Source organism: Sprattus sprattus, assembly GCF_963457725.1.
Source record: "Sprattus sprattus genome assembly, chromosome: 2".
Lineage (NCBI taxonomy): Eukaryota > Metazoa > Chordata > Actinopteri > Clupeiformes > Clupeidae > Sprattus > Sprattus sprattus.
Window position 1 is genome coordinate 65,287,529 of NC_137921.1, and position 24,776 is coordinate 65,312,304.

General features: G+C 42.7%; 1 protein-coding gene across 1 annotated transcript; it reads left to right on the forward strand.

The window, feature by feature from the left end:
* The first annotated feature begins 240 nt into the window (after window positions 1-240).
* mthfd1a (methylenetetrahydrofolate dehydrogenase (NADP+ dependent) 1a, methenyltetrahydrofolate cyclohydrolase, formyltetrahydrofolate synthetase) lies at window positions 241-23,548 on the forward strand. The gene is made up of 28 exons (XM_080832286.1): window positions 241-364; window positions 620-729; window positions 826-910; window positions 1,606-1,665; window positions 2,249-2,302; window positions 3,391-3,527; window positions 4,622-4,722; window positions 5,512-5,648; window positions 6,757-6,868; window positions 7,363-7,490; window positions 8,192-8,289; window positions 9,470-9,643; window positions 9,958-10,094; window positions 10,292-10,338; window positions 10,617-10,724; window positions 11,140-11,214; window positions 11,302-11,397; window positions 11,677-11,817; window positions 12,410-12,478; window positions 13,348-13,459; window positions 14,386-14,525; window positions 16,759-16,859; window positions 17,518-17,695; window positions 19,391-19,498; window positions 20,053-20,199; window positions 21,209-21,294; window positions 21,742-21,759; window positions 22,214-23,548. The coding sequence occupies exons 2-26, from the start codon at window positions 629-631 to the stop codon at window positions 21,278-21,280; spliced, it is 2,718 nt and encodes a 905-aa protein (XP_080688412.1). The 5' UTR covers window positions 241-364; window positions 620-628; the 3' UTR covers window positions 21,281-21,294; window positions 21,742-21,759; window positions 22,214-23,548.
* Window positions 23,549-24,776: the final 1,228 nt, after the last annotated feature.

The window sequence follows — 24,776 nt, forward strand, 5'->3', positions numbered from 1 at the left end:
GGGCCTCCCCCCACCCCCACCCCTGCCAGAGGGAACGCCAAACAGTGTGCCTTCAGCCTTGCTTGGGAAGTGCTATTCCAAATCTACCTGGCTCATGTTCCGGCCAGAGCCGGCAGGAATGCTATGGGAAAAAAAACACACGTCATGATAAGATAGCGTCTGGGATCGCCAAGCCTGTGCGAAAAAGTTTGCCGTCAACTTTGGAGGAGGAGGAGGTGGAGAGGAGGAGTTTGCAGCTGTGCAGGAACGGCAGTGTGCAGTGTGCAGTGCAGAGCCAGAGCAGGGGAGAGGAGGACAAGGAGAGAGACAGCAGGACCGAGAGACACAGCAGGAGTCCAGAGCCTATCTGAGGCTGTGCTGAAAGGTTTGGGCTCCCCTCCCTTGCTGGCCATGTCTTGATTGCACGTCTTGCACGTACAGCCTTGTGGTGCTTTTGATGCCTTTCGAAAGCTTTTTGATCTCTGCTGATACAGTGATAAACATGTGACCATCTGTCTGCTGGCCTGTTAGCCAATTCATTGTTGTTCTCTCACTTCAACCAGGCATTGCATTTCTTCTTCTTCTCTCTCTCCCTCTCTCTCACCCCCCCCTTTTTTTCTGCATCTATTTCTCTCTCCAGAAACTCAACATGCTCTCTATTGCTTCCACCATCCTCCGGCACAGGGCCGTGAGAGGCTGGAATGGCCAGTGTGCCATGGCAACGGTTATCTCAGGCAACAAGACGTCACAGTGAGTTGGAGTGCGAGGGTCCCCTGGGTGCCTATACGGCAGAAGCATGACAGGGCCTTTACACAGAGCCTCATGTCTTTCTCTCCCCCTGTGCAGGCTGGTGAGGGAGAGGTTAAAGAAGGATGTGGCAGAGATGAGGAGCCATTTCCCAGGCTTCAGTCCAGGCTTGGTTGTGCTCCAGGTGAAGCCTTAAGTCTTCCTCATGACTTTCAGAGCTCTCAACACTCTTTTTTTTTTGTACTCTAACAACTCTTTTTTTCTTCACACAGTTATCTGGTAATGTGAACTTTGTGATGAGTTGATATTTGTGTTTTGGTTTGTGTCTTCTATATTAAATTGTGTGCGGTTTTGTGAATTGGCAGGGCTCCTAAAAACACACCTGCACTGTGTGTTGTGTGCTCACTGGGGACACACAGCTATGCTAAGAGGGACCTATCTGACATGCATTGTGCAAAACGTGTGTCGGTCGGTCGGCCTGCTGCCCTAATTAATTGACCCACGAGTTTCTCCGTGGTATCCCAAATGTTAGCTTTCCCTGATACAAATCTCAAAGGCTGTCAGGAGGAGATTAGACATGTTTGTCATTGGTGAATAATAGGTCTGACACAATAATATATTTTCATCAATCATAATTGACATAATTAGAACGCTGTCAGAGGAGTTGAGGGCACAGCATGCAGCATTTCAATCTCCTCAGGTGGACCAAGTGTTCTTTAATGATGATTGACAAGTCAGATTACGGATATTGTTTTGATGGGTTCATTCATTTCTGTAATTGTAGCCTACTCCTTTTGCCTTTCAATTATCGCTTAATTGCCTCATTCATTCATTCACTCACCCACTCACTCACTCACTCAAAGATGTTGAATGTCCTAGGTGGGCAACAGGGACGACTCCAATCTCTACATCAGTATGAAGCTGAAGGCCGCAGCAGAGGTGAGAAGGACTGAGAGTCCGATAAGGCTATCCACACATCATTGCCGTGCTTCAGCTGTTCAATGTTCACACAGGCGATGCCAAGGTGAAGGGTCTCATTTCTGCCGTCAGTGCCCAGATCTACTCGCTTTGGAGGAATGTGTCAGCAGATATATGAGCTATGAGATATATTTTGCCTTTCTAGCAAACACTGTAATTTAAAGCAATATAAATAATGAGGGCACATATTTTATTATTACATACTCTTAGTTTCAGGAGCAAAATGATCCAAATGAATATTGACAAATATTGTGATCTTGTATTTTGTTTACTTATGTCAGTTGCTGACTGGATGACTGGTTGTAATGTTATGTATTTTGGCACAGCAGACAAAATGGAACCATCTTATGCATTTTTTTATGTGATCATATATTTTTAGCCTATTTTTTTATCAACAGTGTATACACTTCTTAAAACTTGTATGAAAACAAGCTGCATGCTATACGGGTTGAATTGCTTTAATAATATTCCTAAACACAGAACCTTTCAGTTCAGCCATTCTCTCCCCATTCAATCTGCGGCTCCTTGTCTGTCTTTCACCCAGATTGGAATCAATGCCAACCACATCCGGCTGCCCAATACAGCATCAGAAGAAGAGGTAAGGAGCAGCGGCACAGTGCCCCCGCTCACAGAGCCCCCGCTCAAGCCACTTCATTATACATCATCCAGTTAGTCACAAAGTTAAATGTGGCACCAGCCAAGGTAATTCGTGCCAATCATTGCTCAGTGGAAAAAAAAACACAAACCTGACAATCTGATTATCTAGTGGTACTTTATTGCAAAACAAACTACATATTTGCAGTTTCTGGGGGAAAAAAAGCTTGTTTGATTGGATTTGGATTGGAATTTATTTATTTACATATAACCTGATTTGGTCACAAATGTTAGACACTGTGGCATAGGTGAATCAATAATCCAGCAAAAGCAAAAGATAATCCAGAAAGCAAAAGATGGTAGGCAGCCGAGTTTCTCTTAATAAACACTATAATATGGATGACTGCATTTGTATGCTGTTTAAGGCATACAAATGCCCTCATCCATATTATGCACTAATGGGTACTTTTGTTATGTTGACCTCCGTAATATGCAGCTTGAGGGACACCCCGACTTGTCTTTTAAGCAAATCTATTCAACTGGACAGGCTTCCATTTCTGTCTGTTCTGTTCTATGTTTCTCACACCTGTTGAAGGTTTCAGTTATTTCTGGAAGGAAACAAAGTCCTATATAAATTCCAATCCAAATCAAATCAAACAAGCTTTTTTTTTGCAAATGTGTAGTTTGTTTTGTTAAGAAGGCCTCTCCCCCAACTGTGTTCCCCTGAGGAGACTCACAGTGTCATACATTCAGGCTAGGAGCCATCAACTGAAATAAGGACCTATGTGGTTTTACTGAAATAAGGACCTATGTGGTTTTACTGAAATAAGGACCTATGTGGTTTTACTGAAATAAGGACCTATGTGGTTTAACTGAAATAAGGACCTATGTGGTTTAACTGAAATAAGGACCTATGTGGTTTTACTGAAATAAGGACCTATGTGGTTTTACTGAAATAAGGATCTATGTGGCTTTACTGAAATAAGGATCTATGTGGCTTTACTGAAATAAGGACCTATGTGGCTTTACTGAAGGGACAAACCCATTCAGGTGTGGCGTACTCTGACTGGTGGCTGTGTGTGGGTCCTGCAGGTGGTGCGTAGCATCGTGGCGGTGAATGAGAACCCTGCTGTGCACGGCCTGATCGTGCAGCTGCCCCTGGACTCAGTCAACCCCATTGACACAGAGAAGGTGACCAACGCTGTGGCCCCAGAGAAGGATGTAGATGGGTAAGGAAGAAAATGACCTCTATATAGTTCACCACGACAGCTTGTCTTTACATGACTGCAATTGTTTTTACTTGGTTTTATTTTAGGGAGAAACGTTTTTAAAAAAACGTACACAAGATAAACAATTTGTGGAAAATCACAGTTGAACATCATGTAACGCTGATTCAAAGAAGCCCTTCATTAAAGGCTTGTAACAGGGATGCTTATGTGAATATGCTCTCCTCTATGTGTACAGGCCCACTGTTAGTGTTAGTATGTGCTCTTCTTATGTGGATATGCCCTCCTCTATGTGTACAGGCCCACTGTTAGTGTTAGTATGTGCTCTTCTTGGCCTTGGATTGCCCCATGTGTTCCCCCCTGCTATTCACCCTATCAGATAGTAGTCCCGGTCTCTTCTAGTTGAGGCCGACTCCATTTAGTCTCCCCTTATCGACTGCTCAGCCATGACCAGATGGCCAGTGGCCGCGGGTAAAGACCAACAGGCGCTCGACATGAGACGCCCACAGCCTTCTGATTCATCCTCTGTTTGGTGAAGGATATTACTGTGGCAAAAAAAAAGAAGGAGACCGAATCATGTTTTTTGACGAGACAAAAGGCCCATACACCAGTCACGATTCACAACAGACAGACGGTTGCCCCTCTGCTGAACAGCAGCTGTGAATAACTGAATGCGTGGCTGTGAAGTGAAATCAGTAAAAGAGTGTTAATGTAGCATAGTATCATGCACTACACTTGTCACACTGGCGCAAGCATTGTGTTATGTAATATGTCATTTGACTTTATAAGCTTCTCTTAAAGGGGCATAAATAAGTCAGGGAGTTATAGGCCTGCTGCCAATTTACCTGGGTTAATCAGTTGGCAACACACACACACACACACACACACACACACACACACACACACACACACACACACACACACACACACACACACACATAGTAGACATTCCAGTTTTGACAGCGTGGTGAAAAGTAGACCGTGTTGACAGTTTGTCTAATTTGCTTGTGCTTATTGGCTTAATGTGCTTCATGATCTTTTTTATCATTCATATTGCCATGCCATGGATGTTTACCCGTTGCTCCCTGTCTTTACAGTCTCACCAGCATCAACGCCGGGAAGCTGTCCCGTGGGGATCTGGGCGACTGTTTCATCCCCTGCACACCCAATGGCTGCATGGAGCTCATCGCCCAGACAGGTGTGTCGAGTCACGCACGCTCCACCTTTAAAGCACTCCTAATAGCCTTGATCAGACTTCGTAATCAATTCAGTCCATGATTATGTAAATGATGCACAACATAGCACCAACATAAGGGAAAAGGCCCAGTGTGAAAATCTGGATGAAGCCAAAGTCGTGCTATGAAAGCAAAGCAGCTTACTTAAAGCAGGTGTCTTTCTTTGTCCTTATACAGTAATGTATGCTGTACTTCTGAGATGTCTATGAAGTATACTGCAGTTTACAGCACCAATCCTCAGTGCTATTGCTTCATTTGCATATAGATTGCAGATTAATTCACTTAACAGATGTTTACCCTAAAGAAGCTTAAAGCAACACTATGCAACAATTTGCCTTTTTTGAGTTATGTTTTCTTGTGAGCAACTACTTCTGGTATCATCTTCAAAAGATGTAAGATAAGCCTTCTCAGCATGACATTGCAGGAAGCATGGCCAAAAGACACCATTTAGTATGTTAATAGGTTTTTTTTCAGTGCCAATAACAGTTGGTGGGCTTTTAGAAGGCTTTTCAGATACATAGCTGGCTAGTTTTAGACCAAACTCCATAGTGCTTCTTCAAAATGCATGCAAAGGTAGCATAAAGGCTTCATCGTTTGCTTCCCATGAACTGAATCCTTGACCTTGGTGTTGCCATCAGCCTTATATTATTACACTGTAGCCAAGGGAATACCAGTATGACGGTGAATGGGTTTGTTGCTACCAAGAGAAGAATGAGGGGACGGTGATCATGGTGTTTTGTATTGGTACACAGGTGTGTCTGTGGCGGGGAAGAATGCGGTTGTGATCGGGCGGAGCAAGATCGTGGGAGCCCCCATGTATGACCTCCTGCTGTGGAGCCACGCCACCGTCACAACCTGTCACTCAAAGACCCGGGATTTGGCAGCACAGGTGATCAAAAACGGTCATTCTTTTCATCTACCGGTGTCAGTATATCCTTCTCAGTCTGGTCCTCTTTTTGTATTGCTTAAAAAACCTATATTCATCTCCCCCCTTTGTGATCTCACAAACCGCTTCCTCTAATTAAAAGATAAAACGAGAGGTTGTGAATAGTCAATGGTTCTTTGGAATTAGTTTCCCCTTAATGTCCCTCTCTCTCAGTCTTTTTTTCCTCCTCGTGCCACAAAACTTCATAAAGATTAAAAAAAACAAAAAAAAAAACAGACTTGTGCTGTAAGTACTGCTTGACATCTTGACCATTAATTAGAGGAGGGGAGAACAGAAGCTAATCATGCACATTATTCCCTGGCTGCTTGAGTCGAGGAGACATTTGACATCTGCAACGCCACCTCATATGTGCACTCTGCCCATTCTAGTACCTAGTGGTGTGCAATGATTTTGTTCTGCCATAATTACATGATGAAAAATGATGCAGTTTCAGCATACTTACTTTGTCACATTGTTGGATTCTCCACCTTTGAATCTGTTGTCAATGAATACTACTCTTTTTATCTCTTAATGTGCTTCACTGGTGCGGAATGATGGTACAGGCCAAGGTCAGCCGAGCAGGCAGAGATTATATAATATGACAAAATGGACTACATATTAAAAAGCAGGATAGATATAGGGGTTATGTTCAAATTATTCAATGGATCCTTTAAAATTCACATTCATAAACACACACACACACACACACACACACACACACACACACACTCCCTTGCACACACACACACACACACACACACACTCCCTTGCACACACACACACACACACACACACACACACACACACACACACACACACACACACACACACACTCGCGCACCAGTGTTGACAACTGCTAGACTATCAGGCAGTCTTGAACAGCAGTAAGCAGAAGAAGAAGCCTGAGGAGAAGATCACTCCTTTGATCACTCCTCTGCTCTACCCACTAACCACTACAACACCGAACGTGCCGCTCGCAGTGCCATACGGCTCACTGAGGGGCTGGAGGGGGGCTGTCATAGCATGTGTCATAATGACGCGGTGACGACTAACAGCACTTGCCTCTTCACAGGTGGGCCGGGCAGACATCCTGGTGGTGGGCGCAGGGCAGGCGGAGATGGTGAAAGGAGAGTGGGTGCAGGAGGGCGCCGTGGTGATCGACTGTGGGATTAATTACATACCAGGTCTCCATCCGTGCTCTTTCTCTCTCTGTGTTTTTTGACAATCAATCACATCAACCCTACCTGCTAATGCATGTCTGAGACACGTTCATCTGAAAGCATTTGTTGTTCGTTGAACTCATATTTTGTATTCATTTATCAATATTGCTTTGTGGGAACTGAAACCATTACCTTGATGTAGTTCACCACAGCTTTTCAATCTCCCTGTGTTGAAGTGTTTGAGTGCTCGTTAACTGTTTGAGTGCTCGTTAACTGCCTAATATGCATTTAAAATAACAGTGTGATATAAACAGTACACTGTCTAAGCATCACATACTGTATACCTACAGTACATCAGACACCTCTTTCCATTATCCTGACACCAGGAAAAGATTTTAACACAGAGTCTAACTATTGCCCCTTTTCTTCTCCCCCGTGCTGCTCCTGCCCCCCCTCTCCCCCGTGCTGCTCCTGCCCCCCACCTCTCCCCCCGTGCTGCTCCTGCCCCCCCCCTGCAGACAGCAGTAGGCCCAGTGGGCAGCGTGTGGTGGGGGACGTGCACTACCCCTCTGCTAAGGAGCGGGCAGGGTTCATCACCCCAGTGCCAGGTGGTGTGGGCCCGATGACTGTGGCCATGCTAATGGAGGTATGATAAGCAATACCAGACTGTCTTAGTCATCTTTTAATGTAGGGCCTGTGTATCGTCTCACTCTAACGTTAGCAGGATAGCCTAGCTCTCAGGTTTTAGCTTTTTTTTTTTTTTACCTCTGATGAAAAAAAAACTAAACAAATCAAGTGAAGAATATAGCAAACAAAACCAAGAGTAGAAGATTAAATTAACTCACACAGGTGAGAGTGTTGGAGTACATTCAGAAAACCAAAATGGTAGAATAAAGGGCCACAGTTTCTCTTCCACAGGCAGGTTGTCTTCAAGCCTCAGAGGTTCTCTGGCTGTGCTGTGACAGACGCGGCTGTAATTAAACATGACAGGGTTTTTACGGTTACCATGAGTCATCGGAGTGGCTAATCCAGCGGGAATCTTATTTAGTAGGACGCTTGAGAAGAAACAACATCCTTCAGGAACAAAATATATTCACCAGAGCTGCAGAAGTCAATGATCTGTCCACTGCAGTTCTCCAGGAGGCCTTCAATGAATTTATTTTGTGATTGATGAGCCTCGCAGAGTTCAGATGTCTCTTAAAAATGTTCACTCTCATACATGCTTAAAAATTGCATTTCTGTAGCCGAATATGCAAATGTTTGTTATTTCTGTTGATGTAAAAATTCATTTTGATGTGAAACTTCAAAAATATACAGTGTACACCTAAGTAATTTTCCTTTTGCTAGAACACAGTTCAGAGTGCCAAGCGGTTTCTGAAGACGTATCATCCAGGAAAATGGACCATTACATACACCGAACTGAGACCAGTGCATCCTAAGCCAAGGTTTACACATTTGATCCCATGACACTCACATTGCTCCAAGATATTACATCTGTTGAACAGTCAGCATTTCATTTTTGATATATAAATATATATCACACCTCTCATGACATGATGAAAAGAACTGCAAATACTAAGTTCACTGCAATAACTCTTGGTTTTCATCTTCATGACAAAACTGATATCTTCTGCATGTGGGTGGTTCAGCACTGTCACAAGAGAAGATATTAATCACAAGATCACTTTATTTATATAAATATATATACGTCACAGAGCAATGCTCTGGTCATGGCCATGCTGTCGGTTCAGTACATGCATAATTGTACTGTCTAGAGCTTAATTAGAGTGTTGGACTAATCACATTAGTGTCATGGGGTCAGTTTACTGGATGGTCCGTGTCAGCCAGATAGGATATTTTTTTTAATTACATTTTAGTATTGGTCAAAAAAGTATTGGTTGGGGACTTTCTACAGCAGCCAAACCTCTCACTGTACCACATAAGTACTCAACAATCTACTAGTATTATAACACAGCAAGGTACACTATAACCATCATAACGATAATTAACAGCAGCAGCAGCAACGACGATGACAAAGCTGCCTTTGTAAGCATTTCACTGGGGTTATCAGGATTGTACCTTCCTTTGTTAGTGTTTCATTGGATTAGGCCTAAGACACCCCCAGAAGGCTCAACAGAAGTGCCCCCCCCCCCCCCCCCCCCCCCCCCCCCCTCATGATGAGTTAGGGCATATGTCAATATCAGAGACAATAACAGACACAGCTCAATATACACTCGCACATTACTGAGAGACTTCCTCACAACATGATCAACATGATCATGATGGATGTCTCCATGTGGGTCAAGCTAGTTTTACAAACAGACAGGGTAGGTTCCAGTGAGCCAACACCTGACGTGCAGCTTCTGCCTACATCCACCCACTGATTAAGGTTCTGTGGAGTTCGCCGTACATCATAACTGGCTCCGACAACGAATTAAGACGGTTAACATCCATAGTCCACAATTACCTCCAACTAATGTCACACACACACAATCTCAACATTATTACATTACATTTTCTTGCTCTCATCCTCTTTTGAACCAAATCTAATACTGCTGACATATTTCCATTTCTACTGTGCTCTATATTGGTTTTACGTAATGACACTTTGTTTACCTCCTGCAGTGATGCCGCAATTTCCCAAGCGTGTGCAGCCAAACCCATCGTGAACCTCGCGAGGGAGGTGGGCCTTTTCTCCGAGGAGGTGGAGCCGTACGGCCGACACAGAGCCAAGGTGCAGCTGGACGTCCTGACGCGCATGAGAGCACAGCCTGATGGGAAATATGTGGTGGTCACGGGGTGAGGCAATAACCGAACTGGGAATCAAATTGGAATGCTCAGTCCGCATACAACTGATTATTCAATACTGACCGTCAGACAGCAGTAAGCCGTTCAGTTGGTCCCATGCTGAGCGGACTATGTTAAAATATCAGCTACATGCACATCCGATTCCTATTGATGATGGGATTTACCCACTGTAGAATATAAAAGTGTAGAATATAAAAGAATGCTAAATCTGCACTCAGAAAATGGTTACAATTGGGTGAGCACAAGGTTTACCTGAGGCTATTATTTGGCTGGTTTTTTATTTTGATAATTAATGTCCTCTGTAGAATCACACCAACTCCATTGGGAGAGGGCAACACCACCACCACACTGGGACTAGTTCAAGCACTGGGGGCCCAGCTGAACATCAACAGCATTGCTTGTGTACGGCAGCCAACTGCAGGCGCTACATTTAGCATCAAAGGTCAATAATTTCGCTTTTTCATCTTCAACATGGCAGATAGACTGTTTAATGACCAAAGTGTTTGCTTTCCTTGGGTCAGTATAACTCAGTATATTAGGGTCACCATACATTCTGTTTTTTTGTGAAAGTGTTTTCAGTTTCAGTATTTTGTCGTGAAATCACAGAAATAATAATCATTTCTCCTTCATTCTCCACAGGAGGGGCTGTCGGAGGGGGATATTCACAAATTGTTCCCATGGAGGAGGTATTCGACACTTTACCTGGAATAAATGGTGTCATTTGGGCATTAGTTCATGTTGTTGTTTGGGTTTTTGATGTTGTACATTTCCCCTCAGATCTTAGGCGAGCCTGCACCCACATTAACAACGTTAGTCTCATAAGGGCATTAGCTCATGTTGTTTTGGTTCTTGTTGTTCTTGTTGTACATTTCCACTCAGATCTTAACCACATTAGTCTGATAAGGGCAACAGCTCATGTTGTTTTGGTTCTTGTTGTTGTTGTTTATTTAAACTTTGATTTCAGGCGAGCCTGTTCCTCACCAGTGACTCTCAGGCAGTCTCCACAGCGACCAGCCTTGTGCTGGATGCTATCAGCTCTCGCCTACACTGGGAATCCCAGCAGACCCACGAGGTGACTCACCTTTAGGTTCCTGTGGGGTTTTCATGGTTGTGTGTGGCCGGTGTGTGTGTGTGTGTGTGTGAGTGTGTATGTGTGTGTGTGTGTGTGGCCGGTGTGTGTGTGTGTGTGTGTGTGTGTGTGTGTGTGTGTGTGTGTGTGTGTGTGTGTGTGTGTGTGTGCTCACATGTGCATGTTTTAATGTTTGCAGTGTATGTTTGTCTGTGTATATAAACTATATGTGTGTTAGCATGTGGAAGCTGAGTGTCTCCATGCATATGCCTGTAATAGTTTTTTAAGTGTGAATATTTTCTCAGAGCGTTTTTGCCTTTGATGTCTCGTTTACACAAGCGTGTCCATCTAAAGAAATTTCTTGTTGAATCCTGTTTTTTCTGGCTTGTGTTGGAGTGGCCTGAATTTCCTCTCACAGACTCTGTTTGATGTCCTGGTCCCTCTCCGAGACGGTCAGAAGGAATTTTCCCCTCCTCAACTGAAGAGAATGGAGGCAAGTAAACGCATGCGCCCAAAGCCTGTTTGACATTATTAGCATCTGCATTGACCTAAACTTCTCTGTTTACTCTGTGACCTTCAGAAACTTGGAATTGACAAATTGGACCCTCTGACACTAACCGACAAGGAGATAAGACAATTTGTGAAACTGGATATTGATCCTTTCAGAGTGTCTGTGGTATGTAGCAAACAAGAGCTAGATTTAGAACTCTCTGACTTTTTCTGACCTTTGGCTGTATGGGGCATGTGTGTGTGTGTGTGTGTGTGTGTGTGTGTGTGTGTGTGTGTGTGTGAGAGAGCGCGTGCGTTTGTGTGTGTGTGTGTGTGTGTGTGTGTGGTTTGCATACATGCTTGCTTGTGGGTGTAAGTGTATGTTTGTGTGAGTATATGTGTTTGTGTGTGCCATACAAACCACCACTCCAATTAAGTCCATGTATGTTTGGGTCTCTTACAATAGGACAAGCTGAACTTCTCCATAGGGAATGAAATCATGGCCATCTTGGCTCTGAGCACAAGTGTACAGGACCTGCAGGAGCGGCTGGCTAAGATGGTGGTTACCAGTGATCGCTCTGGAGAACCTGTCACCACAGAGGACCTGGTTAGTGTCTGAAGAAAGCCTGTGTATGTGTGTGAATGTGTGTGTGTGTGTGTGTGTGTGTGTGTGTGTGTGTGTGTGTGTGTGTGTGTGTGTGTGTGTGTGTGTGTGTGTGTGTGTGTGTGTGTGTGTGTGTGTGTGTGTGTGTGTACACATCATTGTAAGATTGCCTCTATTTGATTTTGCACACACAGTGGTTGCCTACAGATGAGTTTCCTTGCATGAGAGCAAGCATGTTTGGTAAAAACAGAAATAGCTTGCAGTGCTGGTCAATCGGAGCAAAACATTAATTAGATTTTTCTCATCCTTTAGCCTTCAATTACAATAAAGCCCATTCAAAAATGATTAATACTTAGGGAGCAATCTTTGTTGAGCATGTTTACCAAAGAGCTTGGTTTATTGCAAAAGCTTATCCCAACAGGCTACTTATATTGCACAAAATAGCACTCGTCGTTCTTTTATTTGTATGTTTAAAAATCTTTTTCTGTCTTTACCTTGGGCCCCTTGTTGGTTGTGGACACCATGACCCAGACGCAGGTCTCGTATGGTTTTGTTGTTATGGTGTACTGGTAATAACCTTCACTGTGTCCCACAGGATGTCACCGGTGTGTTGACCGTCCTCCTCAGAGATGCTTTGAAACCATGCTTGATGCAAACAGTTGAGGTGAGAGAGTCCTTGTTCGAAACCTTCCGTCTGCTTTCAAGAGTTCAATTTCAGCACGAGCTTCCCTGCAGGCTCGGTGCCCTGGGGTGGCCTGACTGAACAGATGTTGAATTATGCAAATCTGTTGCACTCTTTAGCGAGAATAAACACAGCGGTGATGACATCTTCTGGAAATAGGCACAGAGACGTGTGTGTTCGTGTTGATGTCTGTGTTTGTGTTTCCCTGTTTCGTAAGCACAGCAGTATGAATCAAATGCTGTCAGCTCGTAGTGGAGCTCAGTTCGTGGCTGTGGTAATTCAACTCACGACCTCTGATCTAAGACCAGGCTGTAACAGATCTGCCATAGCTACTAGATAGCACCTGAGTTTGGAGTGAATGATATACATCAAATCAGGATCAAATCTTCCACTGATCTGATCCTGATTGCATGTAGATCTTCCACTGATCTGATCCTGATTTGATGTAGATCTTCCACTGATCTGATCCTGATTTGATGTAGATCGTCCACTGATCTGATCCTGATTTGATGTAGATCTTCCACTGATCTGATCCTGATATGATGTAGATCATCCACTCCATCTCAGGTGCTTTCTAGTAGCTATGGCAGATCTGTTACAGCCTGGTCTTAAATCACAGGTTGTGAGTTGAATCAAATCAGGATCAGATCAGTGGATGATCTACATCAAATCAGGATCAGATCAGTGGAAGATCTACATCAAATCAGGATCAAATCAGGCCTGATCTGTACCAGAACTGCTAGAGTCAAATCTTCTATTTGACTCTTGTTAATCCTCATATTGTTATAATACCTCTCCATGCGTTTGTCTCTTGGTTGCTCTCTGCTCTGTCCACCTCTCCAAAACCCCAGGGGGCTCCGGTGTTTATTCACACCAGCCCATCTGTCGACACCGCCCATGGCAACTCGTCCATCTTGGCTGACAAGATGGCTTTGAAACTGGTGGGGCCTGCGGGCTTTGTAGGTGAGTCATCTTCAGTTCAATATGTCTTCCTCGAAAGGGTGCGATGTTGGCCTCTGGTTGATTTTGTTTGCTGCTTGCTCTCTCAAGTTGTCCACGGTTTGATTGAGAGGGATAATTTCCCTTCATCGTATTAGTATCGAGCAGAGTCGCAGGACAGCCGCAGGTGGACAATGTCAGAGTGACATTTTGAGTCCAAAATGAAAAAACTAAATGTTGTGGGTTATAGGAGCAACATCAAGAGATGTCTTTCATTTTTTTTCTTACATACACATATGAAGACTGAACACACTGTGTAACCAAAGCATTGGCGTATGACATAACTATGTATATGTACAGTATGTATAACATACGTAACAATATAAACTGCAGAACTGACACAATAGATATGCACAGCATCTTGCTGGCTCTCCTGTGTAATAGTCTATAGACAAGAGAGTCTGTTCGGATTGTTAGTCAATGTACTTACCTGTAATGCAGCATGATGGAATTTGATCCAAAACTAGCGAGCTAACTATCTCAAAATCTAGCAAACACCACCAACTGTCCTTCCCTACAGGCCAACTGGTGCAATTTGGCAATAGAGTTGACAATGCCATGCTGTTAAGGCTTTTCCTGCATTTTCACTGGGTGTTCCAACCCAGACCAGTTCATAGAGCATATCAAAGGCAGCTAGTGGGAAGGAAAGGTGTGTTTATCTCTCTGTCACATGACCATATGACAGGTGTTTTTATCCGTCCGTCATATGACCAGATGCCATCAGAATTAATTTGAGAATAATGCCAATAGTAGTTGCCTATAGAAACATACCTAAAAAATTGGAAAAATTGACAGTGTTGCTTTAAACTAGGTTCAATCAAAGAAACCACTCAACTGGATCGTTGTGAGGCCCTCACCGTCAGTGACTAACTCCTCACCCTTTCCCGCAGTGACTGAGGCAGGATATGGTGCAGATGTGGGTCTGGAGAAGTTCTTCAACATCAAGTGTCGATACTCAGGCCTGCAGCCTGATGTGGTGGTGATGGTGGCCACTGTCCGGGCTCTCAAGAGGCACGGGGGCGATCAGCAGGTAGGACACCTATTTAAATATTTAACTCCTGTACAGTTCACTTAATGAGGTATCATAAAATGGGCCATGAGAGCTAATGCTGTTTTTTAAGATCAGATATAATGGATCGAAAACGACATGGATAAGTTCTGAATGAAGCAACCATTTTGTCCGTCCATAAACTCGGGAGACAATGAGAAATATAAACAGATTCAATTTAATTCAATTCAATTTTATTTGTATAGCGCCATAACAATACAATTGCCTCTAGGCGCTAAACAGAGCCCAGAGCCTAAACCTGCTTCTCAGAGACTCCTCACCTCACCTCACAATGAGACAGTTGAATTTAGACACATGGTATGGGCCTAGTCAACAGTAAGGCCTTGGTTGGTGTTTATATGAGAAATGGTTTAATGGTAATGGTGAAGTTATGGTTGTGGTTAGGCTATGTTGAATTGACAAGTAGTTAGTTTAGGTCTCGAACAAGTTTGTTGTTGTTGAATACACATCTAAAAATAGACTCTAAGGGGATGAAGCAATACCACAGCTTGTATTTATATTTGTAGTGTTCTGCTTGTTTTGGTATGGTGACGCAGTTGTCCACGATGCTGGTTGTTATTAATAGTTGTTGTTTGTGGTATTGAGGTATGTGGAGCACATAGCTTGTTATACTTGCAGGCTTGACAGGGTGCTGCTGAGATATTCCCAATGAGAAACCTGCTTCTCAGAGACTCCTCACCTCACAATGAGACAGTTGAATTGACTTGTTACCCGTTTTCGTTCGCACAGTAGACCATTACTCTCCTGGAGCAAAAAAGGTAAAGCACGTTTCCTTAGGTCATTAAAATCTCTGCCTACCTCCAAGCCTACCTATCTGTTTCTCTGATGCCTGCTGCACTCTGGAGGTCTGTTGTGTGATGTGTTAATGTATGCCGGTAGTCAGTGCTGCCGGCCTCCCAGAGGGCTGTCAGTGGCGCTGAGGCTGCTGTAGGCACGCAGACACACTCATTATGGGGTTACTCACATGAGGATTTCTGTTTCTGCACAAAAACATTCATAAGTGTCAGAGATGGAGAGATGGGGGAGGGGGAGAGAGAGAGGGGGAGAGGAGGGGGGGGGGGGGGGGTGATACATAGATAGTTCTGTACATAGAAGTACACACTGCAAAAAATGCCCCTCTAGATTTAAGACAAATAATTACATATTTAAGCAGGATTTTGCTTAAAACAAGCACATTTGGCTGCCAGTGCGTTAAGCAAATTTGGCTTGTTAAGATTTCTTAAAATAAGTAATATTTGCTTGAAATAGGTAAAAATAACCTTACCAAGGAAGCACTAGGTAAGTACAATTTAGCTAGAAACAAGACCAACTAGATTTTTCATCTCAATATAAGAGTAATAACACTAGGTTAGAAAAGCATTTTTTGCAGTGCAGATCACAGGGACAGATTTCCTGGGTGAGCGGGACCTGAGGCACTTGTGAAGGCTGATGTGAAGAAGTCGAGTCACTCAAGGCAACCACAGTGCATCCTGGGAAAACTAAATACATTCAACCGTTCTCATTTCCAGGGTTAGTGAACGAGCAAGCGAGCAGGTGTGAGAGAGAGAGAGAGAGAGAGAGAGGAGAGAGCGAGAATGCGAGAGTTCGGTGTCGCCAGGGCATATTTACTGTACGGTCTGGCTTTGCATAGTTAAGATGTCTCTGCCACTGACCAGTGCTCCTTGCTAGAGGTCACAGCCTGCTTGACCTTACACAGCAGGAGTGCACAGCAGGGGTCATCCCTCATGAGTTTCTATGAGCAGACCTGATGAACTCCATAGTTGCCTGAGCTCTGTATTTCCATGAAGCATCAACACATTAATATGACATAAAAAGACTGGAGTTTTATCAGCTGTGATATTATGTATTTGTGCTTAATACAACATGAATGTTTGATGATAAATAATAGAAGTAAAAATGTAAATCACCATGAAGCACATATCAACATACTCTGAGATAATGTAATGGTAATTTCGCAACATGGTTTCAAATTGGTAATCAATATTTGTAGCCATGCAGTGAAGCTGACATTGACACAAACATGGAATTCATATTCAACATAAATCAGTTTAGATGTTGTTTTTAGAAATACGTAGAGATCAAGATTCACTTGAAGCAGATGTAAAGAGTAGAAAACTAGCATAACATTAGGACAGGTATATGTGTGGATTACACACCACAATGATGATGACATTTAGCTACATCTTTCCTGTAGAGTATCAACCTCCTTGAGTTCGGCTGTAGCCATTTAAGAGGGCAAATAGAACATGCAAGAGCTTATGGATTACCGGTGGTGGTAGCCATCAATACCTTTTGGTAAGTGTGAGTCATTTAAATATACCTGGAATAATACACACACACACACACACACATACAACACACACAACACACACAACACACACACACACACACACTTTTGCTAAAAATGGCACAGGTCTGCCTGTGTGAGAGTATGATTCACTCTTGTTTATTACTCATATCATTGGCATTTTTATTAAGTTTGCATGCCTGATTCTTCTGCTGTATTTAAGGGGGAGGTTCAGTTGAAGTTCAGATGAAATCTCATTAGCTGCTGTATGATATGCGTATTCTGTTAGTGTGACACAAGAGGTTTATGTCTTGAGGGCTGTGGTCAGGATCTGGTGAAACTGCCATCCTTGTTATTCTCAACTTCTCTTTAGCAACACATTTCATATAGTATCTGCTGTTATACTGTGTGGTAGAAGGCACTGGTAAAACTTGTCTTAGGCTATATTGGGTTTCGATGAAATCTACACCTATTTTTGACACAGGTGTGACACAAAGTCTACTCGTATAAACGAACTCTGTCATAATCCATTTTTACATTGTAAAAATGTGGCTCTTCTATATGATTTTTTTTTTCATAAGGGTTTATAAGGGTAGTCAGCTAGGACCAACTCTGTGTGTATTCCTGCACATGTGGAAATAAACATGTGTTTCTGTGTCCACAAAGCTCTGACTCAGAGGCTGATCTGGAGATGGTCTGTGCCCAGGCAATGCTAGCCGGGGCTTTTGATGTTGTGCGCTGCACTCCTTGGACTGAGGGGGGCGCTGGTGCTGTGGCACTGGGACAGGCTGTGCAGAGGGCTTCAGAGATCCCCCACCCATTCAAGTACCTCTACCCCCTGGAGGTGAAGAATGCCATGGCTTTACTTTTCTTCATTTCTCTCATATACTAACAGATGTGTGCAGTGAAATGAAAGAGAAACTTCAGAACTTCAGAGAAACCTGGTCTATCTCTGTAGGATCCTTCCCATGTAGTCAGACCCTTACTTGTATAATTACATTATAAACCTGTTTACTTTATCGCAGATGCATGCCCCAGGGCATTACATTGTAAACCCGTTTTTGCCGTTATTAGTTTTGCCGCATTCTTAGTCAATACTGGACTTCTATAGTTTTTGTCCCAAGTAACAATATGGACCCAAAAAGATGGGAAAATAGGGCAAAGGTAAACAAAACCTGAAGTTTCCCCTTAATTATCACTGATATGTAATGTCATATACTGACTGAATAACATATCTCAGTTGTCAATTCAACTATTGTATATTTTTTACAAGGTCTAAATTTCATTTGGTCAAAAACGACAGCAAATATATAACATGATTGACTGCATATTCAACCCCGCCAGGAAAGGACAACAATTATTTAGACCTCTGTTAGGCCTTGTCTAGACTGCCAGCCCAAATCCTGTTTTTTTGGCAAATCCAGAATGTATCCAGATTGATTTTTGAAAGTCTGGACAGCAAAAAATACACAATATTTGCAAATCACATCCAGGCCATATTTGGAGGTGGTTTGCAATGCGATTCTAAACGGATATCTACAGATGCCTCAGAGTTCGGCCAGTCAAATTGGATGTCAAAGTGTCTTTTGCGTCACAACGCAACGTACAATGATGATGTCAAATCTAGAGTGACGTAAGTGCTGCTCATGCAGAGTTCATGCTGCTATTTGCAGAGTGCCAAAAAACGTACTGACGTTGCCACTGTTTGTCGTTACCACAGCAACCCATGCAGATAGGTTGGTCATACACAAATCCAATCTGATCCCTTGCAAATAACAGTGAGGCCAGTCGTCTCAAAATATCTGGTTTGAGAAACAAATCTGATTGGCCTGCAGTCTGAACATAGCCTTGAAGTCTCTGTGTGTGTGTGTGTGTGTGTGTGTGTGTGTGTGTGTGTGTGTGTGTGTGAGTCTGTGTGTGTGTGTGTGTGTGTGTGTGTGTGTGTGTGTGTGTGTGTGAGTCTGTGTGTGTGTGTGTGTGTGTGTCTGTGTGTGTGTTTGCGTGTGTGTGAGTGTCGTGCATGTGTGTCATTGTGTATCTTACACTGTGGGGGAATCAGCTACATGCTGTCTGCATTGCAGGGTTGGTTACTTAACTAATCCAAAGCCATATGACCCTCACACTGATTCCGACTATACACCTGCTTCTCATTCACTAATGGCCTGGCAGACACAGCACCCACTCCTACTCACACAACCGCAGCTGTTTCAACCCCTTAGCTCTTAGCGCACACATGCAATTAGCACTCGCCGACTAAAACTACCGCGGCACCTTAATACACCTGAGTGTGAGTCTCATCAACTGAGCCTGGCACCTGTTATGGCTGATGAAGACAAAATACAGTTATTAAATCTTAAATGTTTAACCTGGGGATATGCCATCTACAACAACTGGTTATTCAACCGTTGTCCCTTCACGGCTGTGATGCAAAAGAGTGACACTGAATATGTACATCGAACTGTTCAAGGGAACCTTTGAGACTTTAGGTTTAAAAAGGCCTATTACTCAAAGATCCTAAGAGGTTCTGATCATTTTCTAGATGCCCATTGAAGAAAAGATTCGAACGGTGGCCCAGAAGATGTATGGAGCAAAAGACATACAGCTTTCGGCTGAAGCACTGGACAAGATCACACTATACACTAAACAAGTTAGTGACCATTTTGGAAATAAGCTTAACACTATTAACATGTATCAGTTTTTTCTAATGTGTCCATTTGATCTAAGAGGTTTCTCTTCCAGTCCTCGTCTTATCACTGGTGTGCTGGTTGTCAATGCTCTGCCCTACAAAGCAAAAAGGCAGTAACTGCATTTTTTGGGCGAAAATGAGTTATTGTGTTTTTCGTAACATTCAAAACATTCTTTGTCATGTAACAAAACATCTCATCTCAAATGTATGTCGTTGTTGGGTGTTTGTACAGTAACTACAAAAACTGCTAGTAAAGCAAAGCAAAAAAGCAGTAAACGCCATTACTGTAAGGGGGTAAAATACCAAAAAAATAAAATGACTAATATCTGAAAAGAATAAGGTTATATGGTGTAACAATACTGCCTCATGTCCAATAATCTACCTACAACTACTTGGGCTGGACAACAAGATAACTTTAAGGTCATTTTTCTCAGTTTAGTGCTCTGTGCAGTTACTGCCTTTTTGCTTTGTAGGGCAGAGCTGTGCTCTTTAATGACTTTTTTTCTTTCTTAAAGGGATTGGCTAATTTGCCAGTCTGTATTGCCAAGGCCCACCTGTTTCTGAGCAATGAGAGGGCGGGCGTGCCCAAAGACTTCACCTTACCAATCGTGGACATCCAGGCCAACGTGGGAGCTGGTTTCCTTTGCCCTGTGGTGGACACCGTGAGTGCACTGTCTGACACTGTCAGATAGATAGATAGATAGATAGATAGATAGATAGATAGATAGATAGATAAATACTTTATTAATCCCGTGGGGAAATTCTGGGATCTTGCAGCTCTCACATATTTACAATAATTACAAACAATATATACAGACATTACAAACTATACAATTCACCTATGTACATTGTGTAAAGTGCATAATAATTAAAGTTTCATGGCAGCTGGGACGAATGACCTCCTATGTCGCTCAGTCCTTGCAGCGCACATGTGGATAGATGAAGATTAATAAGCCTAGTGGGCTTTATGAAATATGTTTTGGTATAGGTGACACATTATGAAACATGATACAATGATACGATTTTTTTTAAATTTGAGAGTATTTTTTTCAGTATTTTTCAAGTATTAACTTTATGAATTGAATTTCAAAGTGAGCATCTCCTTTGTCAGCCATGTGACATGTAGTGGGTATGGAAAAATGGTTGTGAAAAACATCCTGTATACCTATATGGTATGGAATATGAGAAGGTTGTTTGGGAGACATCTGTGCGATAGGAGTGGGCATGGTGTTTTCCATACTGAAAGTAGTAGTTGCTAGGTTGCAGAGCTTTGCTTAACATAAGTGTGAATAACACATGCTTTGGTTTAATCAGGTGCTCACCTTGTTTGCCTGTCTTGTGTGTTCATCTGTGTGTGAGTGAGTGTGACCGAGAGAAAGAGACAGTGAAAATGGACTCACTCACACAAAGAGAAAGAGAGAAAATATCATTGAAAATAATATGGCCCCAAGCCATGCTGTTGCATTGCATTTTTTTCAAAGGCTTTTTTCTTGTGCACTTTTGTGTCTTGTTTTATCTTTGTTGAGTTTTTTTTTGCCTACATTTGATCACATATTTGTGTTTTTCAATTGGTGTGAATTTGAAGCTATAGTTGAACAGAAGTAATCACTTAATCCTCACTGTCCACTACCATCTTCTCCCCTCCGCCCTCTATCGATATACCTTCTCTAGACAATGGCACCATCGCACAGACCAGTATGGCCCTGTTACCATGACAATGACCTCTATTCTGTCATGCAATAGGTTCACATCCCGAGGTAAGTGAGGGAAAAAGTGTGAACTACCGACTTGTTTAACTGTGAAATAACATCACACAAATTAGATCCTGTTATTCTGTCCTGCCTCAGCTTGTTTTGAAATCTATCCCCTCATTTTCATTTGAAAAGGACCTGAGCCTTTACATAGTAACCTCATCAGTACACCATAGAGCCATATGGCGAACCTGCAAAGTAAACACTCAATGCCGGGGACCTTTAATCTTTATCATGGATCAGATTGCGCTTTTAAAATTGTTTTTAAATTGCTTTTGCCTTATCTAGCTTTTCTCTCCTTCTCTCTCTCTCTTCATCCTTCCTTCTCCTAAATCTTTTCTCTCTCTTCATCCTTCTTTCTCTCTTCATCCTTCTCTCTCCTCGCTCGCTAACTCTCTTCTTCTCTCAGTACTCACTTGATGCTGTATACTCATTCAGTCTCTTTTCCCCTAGGTGTGGTCAGCCAGGGAGGTACAATTTTCCCACAGACACACCAGGCACACACACACACACACACACACACACACACACACGCACACACACACACACACACACACACACACACACACACACACACACACACACACACGCGCACACACACACCAGGCACTTAAAGACAATGGATGGATCAGCACTATCATCTGTACCTTGATTGATTCACAATGAGCTCAGACCTTAGCAAGCAAGCATGGCTCATGCTTTTGGAAGGCTGGAAGACCTTTACCGAGACAAACGCATTCAGTGTGATTTTGTGAAGTCACCATCCCCTACCGGCACATTTTATACGTTCAAAGTTCAAAGTACTTTACTGTCATTGTCATTATAAGCTAAAAATGTGGAAGTAGTTGAGAAAGAAAACATATTTTGCCGCATGCATTTGGGTAATAGAGAGCGGTCCTACTATTCCCTTTTGTTTCCCCCTCAGTGAGCATGTTTGCTTCACCGGTACGTCTTCCTCCAGACTACGCAAGATAGCCTGTTGTCATCACATGTTGGAACCGACTGACTAGCCCTCAGAGGTTCCCACTCCCAGAATAGCAGCAACATTTCTCCAGAATCAGGATTCTCCACCGTGGATCTAGCTGCTTCGATGTAATACCCTGCTTGTCTGTTGCTGTTTCAAGTGGAACTGAAAACTGTGAAGGTCAAAATACTATGTTACCCTGTTTTAAGAGGAAACTGATTGCTGTGAAGGAATCCATTTTGGATCATGCTGTGTTCCTGTCATCAGTGCAAAGCAACAAAAACAAGTTTCGGTTAACTCAAGTCTGCTTGTTTTCCATTTGATGGATAATAGAAAACACTAGTTCAAGGAAGATGTATCCATGGCTGTGATGAAGCCCTGCTTACCTCCAATAGGCAAAGGTGAACATAGCCAGGGCACAAATTGTGGTCTTATACTTGATGACGATTTGTAAGGTCCCTCTTGCAGCCTAGGGTGATATGATTATTAGTATCTGAATCGAACAAGGTTGCTGAGTGATGTGTTGAAATAGATGGACTCATCAGTTCAACACATTGATTAGTGTTGACTTTTCAAGAAGACAATATTGCAACTTCTGTGAACAAAATGAAGGTACTGTTCACAAAGCAAAAAAAAATGTCTAATTGGTCTTCAGCGTAGGTCACAAAACACCCTTTGTGGTGTCATCTTCTATCGGTAGTGTCTTTTTTTCCCTCAAACTAATTCTGTTGGTGACCTTTGATGAAAATGATTGCTGTTGCTATGACTACAAAGCAAATGGTGTGATTGTATTATTAGACCCAGTTCATTAGTGTCAGTGTTTATTTAAAGATTGCTTACAAGAACATACTGAGACCAAATGCACAGCAGATGGCGAGTTTTAAAGACCCTTGGGGAACACACATGTGACATGACATGGCATGATTATAAGTTAAATGATGTGATAACCCTGAATATTGAGAGGGATAATCACAGATTCTTTGTCTCTTGCAATAATTATCAGACCACATGAAGTGGTCTTTCTTGTTCCTTGTTAAAGCTGATGACAAGTAGCTTTTATAGTTTTGCTTTCATCAAATCTAAGCACACTTGCGTTGTAGAGTATTTTTGACTTGACTTAAAAATAAATGAGAGTTACTTGTGTGGTGCCTTTTGTAATGACAGATCTCTTAGAACATGTCTTAATCCATTTGTTTACAACTAGCTTTTGTGAAAAGGGTTCTGGGGACTTGCCCAAAGACTCGCTTTTCCAAATGAAAATAGATATCATAACTAAGTTTTGTCTCCATTGCCACTCTCGCTATATTACTGCTCCATTTTAATAATAAAGACATCTTCCAAATGAAATGTTTTGACTAAATCTTTATCAGAGGTTCAGCGTCTGTTAGTGGGTTTCTAACCGTGTGCTAGGTGAAAAATCCCTCTACTCTATAAGCCTCTCGACACTTGCAGTGCAGCCAGGGAGCACCAGCTTCACCGCGTATGTGGGGCACTCATTGGCCAGCCACTGGGATTTCATGTCACTTCACATTTAGCTGAGTGTCCTGAAGCCAGAGTTAGTGTTGCATATGTATCCTATTGAGATGTATTCTCATGCAGCAGTAGTAGGGATAGGCGCGCTCTACTTCAAAAAATATATATAAATACGTTTTCGGGTGCGAGTAAAAGAATGTTAACTATTAGTAGAATAAAAACCGCACTCTCAAGCTTTTCTCTTTAGAAATAAGACCAGTTTATTTTCGTACAGACGCGTTTCGGCCTTACGCCATCGTCAGTGTTGATGGCGTAAGGCCGAAACGCATCTGTACGAAAAATAAACTGGTCTTATTTCTAAAGAGAAAAGCTTGAGAGTGCGGTTTTTATTCTTCTCATGCAGCAGCACACTTTGTCTGTTATTTGTCAGAGTCTTTTCAACAATTTCAGGAAGTATCTGGTGAATTGATTTCAAAATGAATGCATAAAGAAGTGATGTGTGCTGTAATCCTCTGAAGATTTTTCTTCATTTAAGTAAGATATGACAGAGCCTGGTTGTTGAACTGATGAACATAGACATCTGCTCCTTGTTAACGGAATACAAGTGTGAAAAAAATCCTCACAGCTAAGGCTGCACTTTATATTGATTGCTTTTCTCCTGTGGCATCAATCTCTGGGTGCTTTGGTGACATAAGTCTATAGGCGTGAATGAAATAGCCAGTTTAGGCAGGCATGTCTCTGCAAACAATAGCAAACCTCCAGTCAAGACGTGGTATAATTATGACAAGGAGAGCACAGTCTAAATTGGTTTGCCGTGCAAAAACACTGTAGGTGACCCATTCTAATTTGGATCACAGTAGGAACCCAACACCACAGCTGAATACTAAGAGGTTCATCCTTCTTTTACCCATAAACCCCTGCGACCCACTACACACACACACACACACACACACACACACACACACACACACACACACACACACACACACACTCTGTTTACTGGATGTGAGGACATTTGACAACAATCTCAGTTTCAAACACTGAATGTCTA